The 17,322-nt window shown below is 46.0% G+C and overlaps 3 protein-coding genes across 4 annotated transcripts; 2 read left to right on the top strand and 1 right to left on the bottom strand.

Annotated features, from left to right (window-relative positions):
- Positions 1-45: 45 nt before the first annotated feature.
- LOC117587789 (inositol-trisphosphate 3-kinase homolog) lies at positions 46-6,670 on the bottom strand. Of its 2 annotated transcripts, none has more exons than XM_034278734.1 (3): positions 5,910-6,670; positions 1,664-1,810; positions 46-1,309 (listed from the first exon to the last, which is right to left on the bottom strand). In XM_034278734.1, exons 1-3 carry the CDS (start codon positions 6,243-6,245, stop codon positions 392-394), a joined length of 1,401 nt encoding a protein of 466 aa, XP_034134625.1. In that variant the 5' UTR covers positions 6,246-6,670; the 3' UTR covers positions 46-391. The 2 variants fall into 2 exon arrangements, with proteins under 2 accessions (XP_034134625.1, XP_034134624.1); XM_034278733.1 differs by having other exon boundaries at positions 1,664-1,813; positions 5,910-6,669.
- Positions 6,671-13,406: 6,736 nt separating this feature from the next.
- LOC117587970 (pickpocket protein 11) lies at positions 13,407-15,367 on the top strand. The gene is made up of 4 exons (XM_034278979.1): positions 13,407-13,631; positions 13,692-14,864; positions 14,914-15,132; positions 15,204-15,367. The coding sequence occupies exons 2-4, from the start codon at positions 13,694-13,696 to the stop codon at positions 15,365-15,367; spliced, it is 1,554 nt and encodes a 517-aa protein (XP_034134870.1). The 5' UTR covers positions 13,407-13,631; positions 13,692-13,693.
- Positions 14,919-17,314, top strand: LOC117587550 (sodium channel protein Nach). The gene is made up of 5 exons (XM_034278356.1): positions 14,919-15,891; positions 15,952-16,718; positions 16,780-16,948; positions 17,007-17,104; positions 17,170-17,314. The coding sequence occupies exons 1-5, from the start codon at positions 15,449-15,451 to the stop codon at positions 17,280-17,282; spliced, it is 1,590 nt and encodes a 529-aa protein (XP_034134247.1). The 5' UTR covers positions 14,919-15,448; the 3' UTR covers positions 17,283-17,314.
- Positions 17,315-17,322: the final 8 nt, after the last annotated feature.

The raw sequence follows: 17,322 nt of genomic DNA on the forward strand, positions 1-17,322 counted from the left end.
GAAATGGGCGCGTAAAAAAAGCAAAAAGAAAACACAAATTCCACGTAATTTTTCTTAACTTATTTATTATTGTGTTTAGATGTATAGTGCTTGCAACAAAATACTTAGTTTAAACCTGTTTCATTCAAACAAATGCTGCTTGGTGATCAAATACTAATCGTGTTCCTCTCTCCCAGTTCCAGCTTCCTCTGCTACAATCTAACGGTGCTTTGGAACTGGCTCGAGTTTTTTTTTCCAATATGGAAAATAGTAAAAAAAAAAGTGCGACGCAGTACGGTCGATGCAATGAATCCTCGTCTCTTCTGTACAAATGGAGTATAAGGGTGATCAGTCTTATGCGCAGACACTAGGCGTGGCAGATCCAGCTGCAGTCGCCGGAAGCCATTTCGCTTTAGATCTTGAGACAGCTGCGGTGGCCTCCGTTACGTGCGTAGATCTCCTCGAAGGCGTGGATAAGCTCGTCCATGCCCTTCAGCAGTCCCTCCTCGCGATTTCCAGGAGTCCAGTCGCTGCGATGGTCTACACGCATTTGTGCAGGCAGTTGGCGGGACTTGGCAAAATCAATCAGCCAAGCGCCCACCCGCTCGTCGTCGTAAACAATGAATATGCTGGAGCCGACGATCTCGTGGCGGTTGAAGAACTCGGACTGTTCGACGACCAGACGCATATGCTTCAGGCGTTTCAACAGCTCCTTCTGCACGGACTTGCGGGCGCCAAGGAACTGCTCGATGGTCTGAGAAATCTGTTCGCTGCTGCGGCAGGTCTTCAAATCCTTGACGGGAGCACGACCACGCAGGCGGAGCGCCTCGATGCGGAAGCCCTTGGAGTGTGAGGAGGAGAGCGACTCGCGGAACATCATGTAGCGCAGCTTGGTGATGGCCCGCGCCTCGCTCTCGGCCGCCGTCGGTGCGCTGGGGTCCACGGCAATCATTTTCTGGTACAAGTCCGGCCGAAGCGTAGCGTTGCTCACCTCCGACTCGAGAAAGGTGCGGCTGCCCATCTTGATGTCCATTACGCAGGGATCTTTGAAGCCGGCCAGCAGATCCTGCAGCTCGATGTAGTGCTGCGACTGCATCTCCCGCATCCCAAAGTACGCGGGCACAATCTGAGATGTTTGTGGCTCCTGGCAGAGTTGGCGATAGGCGTGCACCTCGCTGTCATCGATGCCAACGATGCGCTTCCGCACAATGCCCGTCGACATGGGCACAATGCTCTCTGGATGGCCGGATAACTGCATCCAACCCTGGGGCTTGGCTTGTTGCTGCTGGAGGAGATGGGGAGTGGCGGGAGCGCTCAGTTCCAGGGCATTCTGCAAGAGAGGAGAACAAAATGGGTAAGTGAAAAGAATTCATTGATAAAGTCAAGATATGGGGTCCGCTCTGTCCGGCTGCGATTCGAACTGGTTCTCTCTTCCATCATTATGGTATTCTCATGATTATAAATAATCAAACAAATTTTATTTGCTTTTGCTTCGGAGAGGGAGCCACGCCCCGGGCCCTCGTAAATGCAAAATTTATGCGACCCGACAAGCAATCGCACATTGTGCGAGGTTGCAAGCAGGAAGCAGAGGCGTTTTATCGTTGAATCGCAGCCATGTGGAAAGTTTCGGCCCTGCTCCTTGATGGGTGTTTATGGGAAATACAATTTAAATGTCGGTACTTACAATGGCCAAGAACTTGAGCAATGACATCTGTGGTGTTTGCTGAGCAGGAGCTTGTGTTTGTTGCTGTGTGTGTGCCTTGGTCTGTGCCTGAACTTGAGCCGCTCTTTGTAGACTCAAATAGTCGGCCAAGTTGTCGCAGGGAATCTGCAGCTGCAATCAAACAGAGGGGAATTGGGTATTGTTAGAAGTGTTGTGTTGTGGAACTGATTCACTCAAGTCTTAATAAATTATTCAGTCAGAATGCAGGCGAAATATTTCGATCGTTTTGTTTGTGTATGGGCTGGCTCTTGGTTTATGGGACGTCGTGTGTGGTTTACGACACTGCCGTGTCCCTAATGAGGCACTTAGTATGCAAAGATCGTTGTTGTTTCTGTTGCTGTTGCGAATTGAGCCATAAGCATTGGCCATAACAAATAACATTCTGTCAGCGTAGAAGGCGATCGGTTAGACCGGACCACTGGCCCCCATACGAGTAAAATAGTCGCCCCATCACCTCTCTACGCTACGCTTTGATTAATTAACTAATTAAGGTAATGCGCTCGGAACTTGTTTTGTTTCGCAGCATCTTATATAGCTTTAGCTTCAGCTTCTGCTTCAGCTTTAGCGCTATCTCTGCACTATTATCATATCGCTTAAGTGTTCAGATAACGCTGCGTATTTCTGCGGCAGTCAAGTCCTTCCTTCTCTTGGGTTAATAACACTCCGCTGCCCCAGCGATCTTTACGTAAGCGTACATTAAGAACATAACAAATTTGCATATGTGGCACAAATTCGTCACGCGTGCGATGAGAAGGAGGGTAAGCAGGGGAATGAGTACAGTGAAGACCCCTTCTCAGGGTCAACGTGTTGCTTATCAGCCTTCTAGCCAGGTTCTCGCATGATCTTGTGCTTATCATTTGTATGGCATGTGTGCCTGAGCCTTAGACAAATGTTTGATTATAGATTGAGATATTGCGCAGTCGGGCATTAAATTTGGATTAGAGCAGCACCCCCCGGGGGAACATGTGTACTATGTTTATTCTTTGACCTCTGCTCTCACATTGCTCTCAGAAAATGTATTAATTAGTCGCTAGTAAGATGTCAGATTTGGTTAAGCGTCAAATTGCACTTGGAGGGGGCATATCGAGTTCTATTAACCAATATTCGAGGTACGCTGCTCGGGCGTGTCGTCAGCACTGACCTTTGTGGAATGATACGATCCTAACGGTCGGACGTTTAATTATAGAAAACTGCAACTACTATCTATCAAACGATCGATCGATCGATCGATCGATCTATCGACGTGCAGCAAGTCCGTCCGTCCGCTGTTCATTGAGTACTCGTTTTACAACTGCATTTTACAACTGATTCGAATCGGAATTGGAGGAGCGGAGAGTGTGAGGGTAACCCCGTTCAGAAACGTACATTTTTGCACGTACAACCCATTGGGGTGACACGGTTTAATTAGCATTTAAACTTTAATTTGGTTTTAGTCTTAGTTTTAGTTGCGGAATGCGTCACGGCATGGGAAACTCAAGGAAAAATTATTATTCAACTTTTATATGCAATCGTAATCGCATTATTAACAATTTACCACTCGTGTGCGCTGAAGGAAAAGCGGTCTGATCAGGTCAGGGAAAAGCAACAGCAACAGCAAGCAGCAAGCAGCATCCATCAGATAAACATTGTGACAGTTCCCGTGATGTAAAAAGAGGGAAACCGCAAAGTGTGCAAAACAATTATTAACCTGCAACAGTGATGGCAGGCAGTATGAGTGTATGGCTGTAAAATTACAGCACTTTTCGCTTGAGTGATTTCGATGAGTCGGATCGAAGTAGGAGGCGACTTTCCAGACCCTGGGCTATTTTTAGGCTGCCTGCCTTCTCCGATTCACCGACTCGACAATCCGTCGATTCACCAATCCAATGTTTAGCTAAGCTCACAGTTTAGTGGTGTTTATTTATGACTACTTAACATTTGGAACGTGTTAACCGACAGAAACAGAAACAGAAACAGCCGCTGCAAACGGAAAACAGCAACAACAAAAAACTGACATAAAAACTTTGCTCAAATCAATTTATGCGCGTGACGTCAAAGCCCCCGCTCTGGAGAGGGGCGGAGGAGAGTGTCGCGTTTAATTAAACAAAATTGTAAAATTCAAACTGCCGAAAATTGGCTAGAGTTTGAGTTGAAAGTTGAGAGATTGAGGTCCAGCCTAAAGGCTTGCGAGACCCTGAACCTGGGATTCGTGCGTACAACAACTTGCCCCAAAAAACAGGTTCTCCTCGCTGAGATCGTGCCTCTGGAGGTGACTCAGGTGCAGCCTTTTCCAGGTCCAGGTGGTGCTGCTGGTGTGCCGCTTTTTGTAGAACACAACCCTGACATTAAAAATTACTATGGAAGGAGACAAAAACAATCCTCTAGAAGTGTCTGCAAGAGCGGAGACCTCGCCAGAGAGTGGACTGGATGGGAATGGGACTTGGACTGCGACTCAGACTGAGACTGGGATGAGTATACGGTATACCGTACCATCGGTATATAAGATAGTCGCAGTCGTTTGCTTGGGGGTATATGAATGTATATATGAACGTATGTATACATAGTATGTATATTTGCATTGACGTCAATCTACTGAAACGAGGAATGAATGAAGAGGGGGCACGGCTCGAAGGGAGAGAGGGAGGGAGTGAGTGTGGAAACCAGTTACGTTAAGACATAACGCAAAAGGCCAGGCCATTGGCAGAGGATTAGATCCGTTAAGCATGTCCAAAGGGAACCAGAGGAGAGCGGAGGGAGAAACTATTCCTAAACTATCAAAAGCCTTAATCAACTCAAGAATTTTCACACTCTCTCGAGTCTCGAGACGTTGCCCCTGCGCCATTAATCTGCGTCGCAGTTCTGTAAGGAAAGGTCCCAAAGCCGAAACTCAAACCGGATCCGCTATAGACAGCCGTGGAAATGCGTCAATATGCCTTTCCCTGTAATGCATTGATTGGTTCGGCCAGAGCCCGTGAATCACAGCCGTTGGCTGCGAAAGTTCGGACACCCATGGGACCATCATGTGACTAATCCCAAACCCAATCCCAAGCGACAAAAACCAGATGGAGATTCGGATGGAAGATACAGAATAATATTCGGGGGAATAACCGGGTGCTTAACAGAGAAACTAGACTAGATCGAATGAATGACCCAAAGTTTTGGGGGACAACCTTCGCTGACTGGGCCTTGATCTTAGAGAGCGAACAAATTAAAATTAAAGCTGGCAAAAATTAACCAATGATAGCTCTGGGGCTGAGGCTGAACCTGAGTCAAAGTGTGTGGGCCGATGCACTTGAGCAGCGTCGAGTGTTGGCAATACACTGTGAGAAATGTGTAGAGTCAATAAACCCCAGATGACAGAACAAGGAAAAGTGGTTTCGAGTTATCAAAAAGCTCTAAAGACAGGCGGACAGCTGCTGTGCTCGAAATTTGACATGCACTGAAGAAAAACTTCCTGTCGCAATGCCCAAAAGAGGGATCTCTGTTGCCCGAACCTCAACGAATCAATTGTCTTTAATGAAGTGAAATGAAATGAATCGATTCGTTTGTCCATGTAGCTAGACCATGTGACCAAATGGATGCCACATCCATAGCCCATGTCCGATGTGTGATGTGTCTTGTGTCTGCCTCTCATAACCGGCAATGTCCGGCTCTGACTGCGGACTCTGTCTCTGGTCTCCGATATCTTGTTGCTTGTCTTTAATTAGCGCAGACTCGTTGCTCTATGCAAATTGACGTTACGTGGATTATCGGACTCATTTTCGACCCACAGACAGACACAGACCCACGAGTACTACGAGCACGGGTATACGGACTTATTGTTGCTGCAGATCCGCTCGAGATACGAGCAATGTTTACAAGCCGCATTCCTGGCCAAGGCCTGAAGGTGCTGAAGTTTGCTGAAGTTGCTGTAGGGGTGACTGGGTTGGGTAGGCCCCACAGTTGTTTCAACAATAAATAAAACTCCCCGCAGACGTCATGCCTGGACCAATAACCATACCCCTATACCTCTATATATCTTTCTCTCTTTTATTTTTGGCCACTTTCTCTGTAGTGTTGCTTTCTACGCGGATGTGGATGGACAAGACAATCCTCCACCACCATCGTTGCCATTGACGTCATTGTCTTTTTGTCTGTCTGTTGGTCTGTTGGTCTGTTGGGTTGTCGGTTGTCGGTTGTCTTTTGTGGTTCGAGAGTATTACAAGCTTTCTTTCTGTCGGACACTCACCTCATGGTTATTATTGTTGGATTTCGATTGCTTTTGCCTTTGCTGTTGCTGCTGCTGCTGCTCCACATCCAACATGATGTGGTGTGCATTGTGCTGCTTCGAGCTGGCGCCCGTATCCAAGGCAATTAGTTTCCACAACTGCTTCAGCCCAATGTTATCGATGCATGAAAAGCGCATTTTCGTCTCATTCGACCAGGCCATTGTGGAGCGGTTGCCGGAGGAGGGTTTCGTTGGCTTCGTTACTTTTGTGACAGCTGCCGCCTGCTGCTGCTGTTGCTGTTTCGGTGACGTTGCTGCTGCTGGAGGCCGCTGGAGCACTGTTGAAGTCATAGTCATTCAGTCGGAGTTATCGCCTCACGCCTCGCGAGAGTTTGCACAACGAATGAATATTATTTCACTGGGTTTTGATTTGCTTCTTGCTTTTGCCTTTGCTTTTGTGGCGTTTTATGATTTGGATTCTGATATTTTCACGCTTTATGCTTCCATACACTTTGGCATTTTGCTGCGTTCTCCTTTCAATTGATTTTCACTCGCAATTTGCATTGGAAACTTTTTTCTTATATATTTATCTAACTTTGATTTTGCATTGCTTGCTGTTTGCTATTTGCTGCTTGCTTTTGCTTCTTTATCTTTCTGGCCCGTTAAGAGTCTTGCTTTTTTTTTTGTTTTTTGCTGCGATCGCGCACAACGACAACGACTGCCGTAGAGAAATCAGAGAAGTTTGCGTTTGCTGTTGGAGCTCTGAGGGGCGACTAACTGGTTTCGCCATCTGGCATCCATTTTTGTGCGCTGACGAGTCGCCGAGTCGAGTCGTCGTCGTTGTCGAGCGAGTGCTCGGAATTGTGGGGAGCCGATCGGAGCGGCGCTCTCCGAGTGGATCCAGAGAGCGTGGGCAAGAGAGAAGCTTTTCGAAGAGAGCCCAACACACTAGCTGCTGAGAGAGAGCAACGATCAATATCAATCAATCAGATGCATCTCATTTGGATTTAAATATTTCTAGCCCAAATCGCAGGAGATCCATGGAGATGGAATCGTTCTGAAGGTGTAAAGATTGCAATCTATTATTTAAAAGTTCCCTGAAAGTCATAGAGAATATAATAATCTTTAGCATCAGTACCCCAGTGAAATCTATATTTAGATGGAAAAGTACCAAATCGGAGCGTTTTTTACAAAGAGATTTACAATTAGATGCTGGCGATAGGAAAGTGATCCCCAAATTGAGTTCCCTACGTAGCCAATGTGGAATTCTCAATTAGATTGCGATCTGTTCTACGCAATCGAGAGGGCTCGTCGAAGTGCGATCACAACAATTGACTTGTTTGTTTAGAAATTCGCATTACCACAGAAAGGGAAAACAGAAAACAAATGGAACTGAATACATTTTCAAAGTGGAATTCATGAAATCCTAGAACAACAACCAACCGGGCGGCCATGCGATGCGCAAAAGAATCTTCTGAGAGAAGAGTCTTCCAGAAGGACAAACAGAACAGAACACAGCAGAACACACTGACAGACAGATGGAACGATCTCGTGGCGCCATCTAAGGTCAGACATTGAACCGTTGCCCTCCTCTTCGTCTTCTTGAAGATGTCTCTTTTGGATCTCTCTTTTATCGGAGCTGTTGTTGAACTTCTGCGAGTAGAGATTCCCTGGGGCTTATCTGCAATGCTAATGCCTGCCTGCCTGCCTGCCTGGCAGGCAACTGCGCAATGTCTTGGGGTCTTTCGGGTGCGATTATGCAAACTGTCGCCAAAAATCTGCGCCAATTTCTGCAGATCCTCCACCATTCCAACCCCTGGGTTCATGGCCAATGGCCAACACAGAGAGAAAAAGGAGAGTGAGTGCAATATGCGCATATTTTAGTATGGCTCGATGTCGATGTCGATGCTGCTGTCGATCGAGACGAGATGCGTGCGTCAGTCTGACATACAAACCTCGAGTTCGAGTTGCAGTCTGGAGTCGTCTCTCCTCCTGCCTCGAACAGAGACTCTGAGACAGAGACTCCCCAGAGACTACGTCAGAGACAACCCAGACGACAGTTCGTCAGCATGTCAGTCTGTCAGTCTGCCCGTCTGTCAGTTGTGTGTCCCATTGTAATGCAAACCCCAGAATGGTAATGACTCGCCATCGGGTTTGGGTTTGGTTTCGGGTTCGCGGGAAACTGTCGCTCGAAATGCATTGAACCTGGTCACTGGTCGTCTGCATGCAACGTGGCACATGAGTAATAATTGCTAACGAGGCACGTGACCACTTGCCACCTCAAGCCTCAAGCTTCAAGCAAAACAAAACCATCAATTGCAACTGGAACGATAAATGCTACTTATTCTTGAGCAATTAAAAACAAAGTCGACTGGCAGGCAGCAGCCTCGCATAATGCAAATACGAAGCAGAATGAAGTCAGGGCCGAGCAGAGGGGGTTGATCTATAGACACAACCCGCTGTCCGGCCCTTGCTCATTGCATTGCTGGGGCTGCCCATCAATTAAGCTAAATTATCGGCGTCTCGCAGCTTCATTCAAATGGCACTTCCCTTCGTCTTTCCAATGTATTCCACGAATAATCATCATCATACAGCAGTAGTCACTCTGCGGTGATGTGGAAGCCCATGATCAGAAAAGCCCCAGATTCCCAGAGCCGTCGTAGGCCCTGACGTCAAACGTAAAGTTTTGCGTGAAATTTCTTTGTGATGGAAAGAGGCAGAGGAAAGAGGATTGGCTTTCTGCACGCCTCAGTGGTCAGTGGCATGACCACGAGACAAAGACAAAGGAAAAGACAAAGATCGACATCGAAGCACGGGTTTAAGACAAAGAATCTCCTCCGGACAACGGACCAGCGGGCGGCGGCGCCTCCTCCCATGTGTCGGACTTTTGTACTCCCGTCATTCTGTTGTGGTTGTTGCTGCTGCTGCTGCTGTTGTGTCACTTTTGTGCTTTCGATTGACGCATTTGAGTGTCACTTGACTTTTTTAATCTCGCGACTTTATCGTAGCTGACTGGCCGGCACTGGCTCAGAATCGGTTTCGGCTTCGAAATCACTTTGAATCGCGATCGCGCTCGTCATATTTCTGTAACTTAATATTATGCTTCTCAGGTATGAGTTGTGGAAGAGCTTCCACTCTGAAACTCTGACGCTTCACTGGCTCCAATTCCGCTTACGCGTACGATCCTCCTTCTCCTCAGCTGAATGTTGGTTTAGATTTCGATCATACTCCACACAGAATGTTTGGTTTGTTATAATTTTTGCCAACCGATCGCTCGCTGGCTCGCTCGCTCGTTTTTAAATTATAACTCAATGACTTTCCTGACGTCACAGTATTAAGCTCTCGAGTCAACAAAACGCAAAGCAAAAACCAAAAAAAATATACAGAAAAAACTACAACAAGTGTTCCTCATTAACATGTTCTCCATGTATACAAAATAGTGTGGGAGTGTATAGCCGATGATCTTCATGCATACTCGTACAGCGAGAGAACTTGTAGACGAAACACAAAAGAACTGCTGGGAAAATGGCCATCAAAGTATGGAAATGTGGGATAAAAGGAAAAACTATACATCAAAACAGTCGCTGAATTTATAAACTCACATTTGTCGAAGATCTGACTATCGTGGTTTTACGGTTTCCCTTATCTCTGTTGAACTTAGTTTGAGGTTTAATGTTGAACCAAGCGCTTAACCACTTGTAATCGTACTCTTGTGTGCTAGTCATATCTCAACCCCAATCTAAATATGTCATCAGTTTGTAAACCACTCTGTGGTTTCTCCCCAATGGCAAGAGTCTAGACAGAACGGAGTCCAAATGGGATAAACCCCTAGCAGATTTTCCATTGAATGCAGCGTCAAGTGAGGTTGGTCCATGCAGTTCCAGGACAGGAAACGAAAGCCATCAAAATTGTTTGGAAAACTTTCCTTGATATACATACATAAAAAATGATTAATTGACTGATAATTGTATATATTGTATGGTCTGACATCGACAACGTCACGATCTGAGAGCGCTGAGAGATGCTGATAAGTCGGGGAATGTGGGGATAACGTTTTCTGATGTAAAGATAACGTTTTCTATGTAAAGAAAAAGTATCCTAAAGGGGTATTGCAATCTCAAGAGCACTCAAAGAGTGTTTCTCCAAGGCAATCGATATGAAAACTCACCAGTTGTTCTTCTACTGGAGCCTTCCCATGGCAACAGAACGAGGCGAATCCCTCTAAGAATGCTTTCATTTGTAAGCTGATAGCAGAGTTTGTTTTGAGCACTCCTCTGGGGGCTATCAACCTGCTAATTTGTGCCGACTGTCATTAGGTTTGTGAATGATTTTTTGCCAACCTAAAAATAGTAGTGTCGCCTCCATCCACTCCCCACACAAACATGTGAATGGCGCGAGCCTCGCTATCTCTTATCTACTGCTGGACACAGAGATCGAACTGGGGATCACAACCGAAATAAAACGCTCGACTGCCAACCGCCAACCGAGTGCAGGGCACAAACAGCAATGAAATGGCAAAAAATAAAATCTAACAGGAGAAACAATTTGCTGGCCCGAGGAGTGAGTGTAAAATTAGAACCTGGGCAAGAAGCAAACAAACGAAACGAAAACGATAATAAATATTTATGTGCGTGTAAACAATTTGATTGATTCGAGCCAAACGATCTGAAACGGAGATGAAAACAACGGCTGTCTTGTGTTCTTCTCGCTTCAAGCGCTTCGTTAACGCAATCGTAACGAAAGGAATTTCGTTTGCAATTAAGACCACAACATCAAGAAAATCTACAGAGCGGAGAATGATCATTAACGTACTACGAGTAGGAGTACTTTCTTTGTCAGCATTATGTCATCGTCTGTTAATTTTTGGCAAAACAAACAGATCTCGCTCTGATCTCTGATCTCGCAGATCGTTTGAAGTTTTGTTTAGCACATGGATTGTGGATTGGCTTGTTGCTAATTGGGATGTGATCGGAAATGGTTGCCTCGCAATCAAATGGCCAGAAAGAAGGGCAAGCAGCAGTGCCCCCCTGCAACAGAACGGAACAGAACAGAAGAGCCACGTTCCTTCCTAAGAGATCTATGGACGGAGAGACGAACGTGTTCGATTTCGAGTGCAAAATCAATTTGCGTCAATTGCAGCTAAAGATTAGCCTCGCTCTAGTTTCGAGCGCGAATGCGAACGTCCACATAAATCAACGCCTGATAATAAATACACACCACATCACACATCGTGGCAGAAAAGACAACAGCCTGCTCTCCGGGGGGGCCTTTGCCTGGAAACAATACATTGGATTCATCTCTGGTGCGTTGGATCATCTCTTATCATTCAAAACAATTTGGGTTTACAACAAAATTATGCCAAAAATAGACCCCATTGATCGCGTCTGATGATTCGGGCAGGGACAATACAGTTGTTGCACTGCCAGCTGGCTTTACTGTTGCTCGTGACGCAAATCGAGCCGGTGCACCGTTATGCGGTAGGTTTATTTATAAGCCATATGCCGAAAATAACCCAACACGAGTAACAAATTCCCAAGCCCTCATTCTCAGGCGTTGTCTGTCGACGAGTGCATTTGCACCAGGGAATCAATCTGAGAATCAGCGAATCTGGGAATCATCCCAAACGCCTGACTGCCAGCCAGCAGCCTGCAGCAGCTGATTCAGAGCGCCACTGACATGCCGTGCCGGGCCGTGCAGGGCCTTATCGGGCCCCGACATCGGAACCATAATTGTGTAATATATTGTCAGACGCGCGAGACGAGATACGCGACACAGAAAGTCTCTCTCAGGCACGGACACGGGCACGTGGCATGCAAATGAAGACGGCGGCGAAATGCCCGCTGAATATCATTAGAAAGATTTTGGTCAGCCTTGGCCAAAATTCATATAAAATGAAACAAAACCAAAACGAGCAAAACGAACAAAAAAATCCAATTAATTAAATCCATGCGAACTTAAATTCAGGGAAAATTTATGGCTCTTACAGTTCCATTGAATTTAAATATTTGCACGGCCCTCAAAATCACAATTGCTCGTAAATATTATGCTAGAACAAATATTTATGGCTATGGTTGGATTCTGGATAAAACCCCCAGAATCTGTGTGGGAACCAAGTCAGAACCAACAGGAAGTTCTAAACTGAATTAACAATCAAGAGCTGTGTGAATATAGTTGGGGATTAGTAGGTTTAGTTCAAGGAGGGAATTATAGGGATTGCCTAAATGGGCATGACTTATATTCTGAGTACTTATATAAATATAATTGAATATAATGTAATTCAAGCAGCTATAGGGAATGCCTAAATGTATATGCCATGTGCCAGATTTGCTGATTCATAATGCGTTTTCATAATCTAAATATGTTTTAATTTCCGTGTGCCATTTCTAATCAATGTTCCGGAGCACACAAAATATCAAAAAATCGAATGCAGACTGAACTCTAGCTAAAATTATACGTGTTAACATAGTTGTGTTTAGTTCAAGTTTAATTTAAGTTTAGTTCAAGGTTCGCTATGGGGAATGCCTGCTCCAGCCGTAGATACAAAAAGTTCTGATGATAAAATATTCTCTTTTTGCTGATTCATTTCTCCTAAATAATTTCTTCGGCTTAATTTCCGTGTGCACATTTCTAATCAATGTTCACACAAAATATCAAAGATCGTATGCAAAGACTGAACTCTAGCTAAAATAAGAAGTGTGAATATTGTGGGGATTCGGAAGTTAAGTTGGAGGAACTATAGGGAATGACTGTCCCAGCTGAAATATTCCTAATTTGCTGATTCATTTCTTCTTAATTATTTCTTCGGTGTATTTTCCGTGTGCACATTTCTAATCAATGTTTCAAGTGTTCACAAAATACCAAAAACGAATGTAAAGACTGAATTCCAGCAATAACTACAATAAACAACAATAAATATTCCACCCAAAAATCGTTAGCCCTAGTGTAGGAGGAGAACTAATAATAGTTTCACAATTCTCAATGAGATCTTATCACTTCCCCGATGATCTAGACACATTAATTACTTACTCTTGAGTGTTGCTGGCATTGTACCATGATAAGGCTAAGGAGAATCGTGAAAATCAAAATAAAACAAATTGGTAATCTGAGGCGCGACACTTGAGGCGAATCAGCTGACAAAAATACGAATATAGAAATTAAGAAAAAACCCAGTCGCAATTCTAAGTTCAGGGAGGGAGGAGGGACACGGACACGGACAATGACATTTGGCATTCCAGCAAAAAGGAGACGCGACCTGAATATCATATTATATCGCGTTATAGTTGAACGGGTGGTGTGCAATAGCTGTGGTGGGTGGCTGAGTACTTTGCTTAGACCAGATAACAATAAACTCATTAACAAGTCGTGGGGAAAACAATAACAATTACGGCTGTGGGTCAGCCAGTCGGGGAGCAGTAGCGAGAGTAGGAAGTATATTTGCTATAAACAATTTCCTCCTATTCATATTTGAGAAGCTTATCGCCCGAGTGCCTCGGAAGCAAACTTTATGGATAGGCAAATAAATGTGTGGATAATTGTTTTTCTCTATTCTGTTCCAGTTGGGGGCGTGTGATCAAAACAACTGAATCAATGCACACACAAACACGGATACCGAGAGGTGAAAGTACTCCTCCCATGATGATTTCTGTTGATTGTGGATTTTACAACTTAAGGGCGTGTGTGGATTGCACAGGAATGCCATTAGGGCGGTACTCTCATGGACTATATATACGGAGAACAACTCAGGTTAGACACAAAAGTATTTAAAACTATAGCTAAAACCTTTATTCCTTCATTCGATTTCAGACATGTCTGCAGCAGAGTCTCCGCCTCCTGTGTATACGGTTTATTTTGAGGACTATCTCAGGCCAAAGAAACACCAGAAGCAGGCACATCTGCAACATTTTAGGAGGCCAGTGGGTAAAATCTCAGCGGCAGCCAGAAGACTAAAGCGTCTCAAGATACTCCGGTGGCACTCGAGAATTATTCAACGCTTTCAGCAGCTGCCTTTGCCTAGTTTTCTGGGCTTTCTGCGTGCCCGAAAGGATGATGGCCTGTGCAAGCGCAAAACTGGCTTTGAGATCTACTGCGAAATGGCCAGCATCCACGGTTTTCATGTGTTTGTCGGTGCTGAAACCTGGCAGCGTATTTTCTGGTGGCTTTTGATTTGTACTGCGGTGATTCTGTCCAACGTTATCCTGCTCACGGCACCCAAAAAGGGGCCCACCATTCATTATATAGACAGCATGATGAAGCCGAGCTCAGAGATTCCCTTTCCGGCAGTCACAATGTGCTCTCTGAATGCAGTTTCCAAGGAAAAGCTACAGAAAAGAGCCAAGGAATTGCAAGTGTCGGAGGAAACGCTGAGGAATGGAGCCTTGGAGGAGCTGTCTCAAACTAATCTCACATGGTTGCGCCTTCTGGAGGATCTGGCTCCCCCAATCTGTGAGCAGATCCAAAGTTGCAAGTGGGAGAATCGCCTAGAAAGCTGTTTGGGTGACCTGAAGCCTCTGTGGACCTTTGATAACCGTCTCTGCTGCAGTTTTAATCATCAACAACTTCGCTACACTTCACAGTTGGGTGTAAGGATAGTCTTAGATCCACGAAAAGATGACTACGCTGCCTGGAGAATTGCATCCCATGGCTTTGAAGTGCTTATCCATGAATCCCGAACGGTAACAGATGCTGCCACCATGAGGATTCTAATACCAAGTGGTTCGGACACTCACCTAATGGTGCGACCGTTTTCCACGCGTTTCACATCGAATCTGGCAGCGCTTTCCATCGAGCAACGTCGCTGTTTTCTGCCCGATGAGCGTCGTATGTGGTTTTACTCCACCTACAGCCTAGCCAACTGCCTTTCGGAGTGTCGAAGCAGAAAAATCCTTCGTTCCTGCGGATGTGTACCGCCCCATGATCCCGGGGAGAGCCATTGGCCCATTTGCGACTTCAAGCAAGTGCCGTGTGTGCGGGCGTATGGTAAGTGAATACAAAAGTAAAGCTTATTGATTGATTTCCCACTTAACAGATGACATAAGTGAGGAGATTACGTCGGTGGAGAGCGACTGCAATTGCCTGCCGCCGTGCAAATTTCATCGCTATGAATTCGAGAGTGATGTGAGTCCCATACAGGGACCCAATTCCTCGAATGAGGTCCGCCTGCAGGTCTACTACGATCTGGCAATTAGCGAAGAGCTGCTTTTGGGCGTATACGAGACCTGGCTGGCATTCATAGGCAAGTATCCAAGTATCCATATTCCATTAACGAAACGACCTACAAGAAGCCATATTAAAGTGTCATTCATCCATAATGGGCAGGAACCTTTGGCGGCGTAAACGGCCTATTTATGGGCTGCAGTTTCGTGTCGGTCTTCGAGCTAATATTCTTTACGTGTGTGCGCCCCACTTGCAACTGGCTGACGCGCCAGCAGATACTCTGGCGACGACGCAGGAAACAGGCTAAAGTGGGCCTCTCTCATTAGCGTTGGTCGGTAATTAAGTGCGTGAGGAATCGCGACGAGCCGTCGCGGCAACAGTCATCGGGCAGAGGTCAAGCGGTAGAGATGGCCTTCAAGAAGCGACGCATCTTCGATCTGCGGCAAGTGCAGGCTGCCCAACAGCTGGCCGCCTCCAGTCGTACTGATCCCTCAAAGCGATCTAATCCTCACAGTCTAAAGCCCATCCATCGCTTCCGCCAGTTTGGCGAGTGGTTCAGCGATAATATGCGCAACTATTGCCAGACCACGTCGCTGCATGGCTTCAGCTACATCACGCGGCAGGACATCAGCCGGAACGAGCGCCTTTTCTGGCTGATTGTTGTCATTCTGTCCATCATTACATCGATTGTGCTGGTCGTTGTCTCGTGGCAGTGGGCACGTCAGACGCCCACGGTCACGGTCATCGAGAGCTCACACTTTCCCACCTGGAATATACCATTCCCAGCCGTGACCATTTGCAATTTCAACAAGATCTCAAAGCTAAAGGCAATCAACTTGCTGCAGCAAATGTAAGTACATAAATATCTTCGATTTGTATAAGACTTTTATGAACTTTCTGCTCTGTTTAGGCAGGTTCCTGCTGGTGTCAATCGATCGGAGCTGCACAGTCTTTTCAATCTCACTCTCTTGCCAGTGGACAATATGATCAGCAACAGTTCGCTGCAGATTTATGATAGGATTTTAAAGCTAAACAATATCACACTCACAACACTGACGTCACAGCTGTCGCCGGACTGCATTGACATGATCTCCAGTTGCATCTGGAAGGGCATCAACACGCGCTGCGACAGTCTGTTCCAGCGCATCGAGACAATGGAGGGACAGTGCTGCAGCTTCAACTATTTCGGAGGTGTAACCAATAATTTCCCAGAGAAAATTGCCTATCAGGTGCCAAAGCGCCCGTATCGCGTCACTGGCTGTGGCTATCCCACGGGTCTGACTGTTCTACTCAGTCCCATGGCCTCTGATTACTACGGCACCTTCTTCAGCGGCTACGGTTTCCAGCTGCTGCTCCATGATGCCTACAACTTTCCGGATGAGAACTCAGAGACTAAGGTTGTGACCTCCACGCGTGAGAGCTTCGTGCGCATCAATCCAGAGTCGACGTATGCCACAAACGACATTCGCCGCATGGACTTGTCCCTGAGAAATTGCCTATTTGGCAGCGAGCGAGAGATGCACGGACTGAAGCGTTATTCCTTCATCAATTGCATGTTCGAGTGCAGGGTTTTCATGATCCTCGGTCTCTGTGGCTGCATTCCTCCCTACGTTCATAACAACGGCAGCTTCAAGGTATGCGATGTGCTGGATGCCAACTGCATGATACAGGGCAAGCGTAGGTTATAGGTATGCGTCTCCCTGTAGTCCAAACACTAATCCACTCTGCTCCTCTTTAGGTCTCTTCTCGCATGCTTTGGCGAATCTAAATCTTTCGCTGTCGATTGTGCGTGAGACGAGCAGCTTCCCCTGCGGCTGTCTGCCCGATTGCCAGTCGAATCATTATGTCTCCGAGAGCACAATGGGCAGACTGGATGTCAGCTACTTTGCCAATCGTCCAGGCAGCAGGTGAGTCTAGGGACCCACCCTACTTGGTAGCAGAATTCATAGATTCATTTCGTTTTAGCAACGACACGGACAGAATTCTGTTGCATGTATTCTTTAGTGATCTGATGAGCACCAGATATCGCACAGACATCTTCCAGAACTGGCTATCCGCCTTGGGTGAGTTAAAATGAAGCCTAAAAAGTCCCTAAATATATTCCCTGATATATTCTATCTTTTGACAGCTTCATTTGGTGGTTTGTTGGGTCTAATTATGGGCTTTAGCATTGTGACAGCCTTTGAGTTTCTTTACTTTCTGACCTTTCGACCCATATTCAACTACATCAACCGTGATTAGAGGGAGAGACACCTCCCTCACTGCACACTGCACACTCCAC

The sequence above is a fragment of the Drosophila guanche genome, unplaced genomic scaffold (assembly GCF_900245975.1).
Source record: "Drosophila guanche unplaced genomic scaffold, DGUA_6, whole genome shotgun sequence".
NCBI lineage: Eukaryota > Metazoa > Arthropoda > Insecta > Diptera > Drosophilidae > Drosophila > Drosophila guanche.

Coding starts and splice junctions, on each gene's coding strand:
- LOC117587970 (XM_034278979.1), top strand. CDS start 13,694: ATGTCTGCAGCAGAGTCTCCGCCTCCTGTGTATACGGTTTATTTTGAG. Junction 14,865..14,913: donor GCCGTGTGTGCGGGCGTATG/GTAAGTGAATAC, acceptor CCCACTTAACAG/ATGACATAAGTGAGGAGATT. Junction 15,133..15,203: donor ATTCATAGGCAAGTATCCAA/GTATCCATATTC, acceptor CATAATGGGCAG/GAACCTTTGGCGGCGTAAAC.
- LOC117587550 (XM_034278356.1), top strand. CDS start 15,449: ATGGCCTTCAAGAAGCGACGCATCTTCGATCTGCGGCAAGTGCAGGCT. Junction 16,949..17,006: donor GCCAATCGTCCAGGCAGCAG/GTGAGTCTAGGG, acceptor ATTTCGTTTTAG/CAACGACACGGACAGAATTC. Junction 17,105..17,169: donor GAACTGGCTATCCGCCTTGG/GTGAGTTAAAAT, acceptor ATCTTTTGACAG/CTTCATTTGGTGGTTTGTTG.
- LOC117587789 (XM_034278733.1), bottom strand. CDS start 6,245: ATGACTATGACTTCAACAGTGCTCCAGCGGCCTCCAGCAGCAGCAACG. Junction 1,814..5,909: donor CCAACAATAATAACCATGAG/GTGAGTGTCCGA, acceptor GTTTGATTGCAG/CTGCAGATTCCCTGCGACAA. Junction 1,310..1,663: donor TGCTCAAGTTCTTGGCCATT/GTAAGTACCGAC, acceptor CCTCTCTTGCAG/AATGCCCTGGAACTGAGCGC.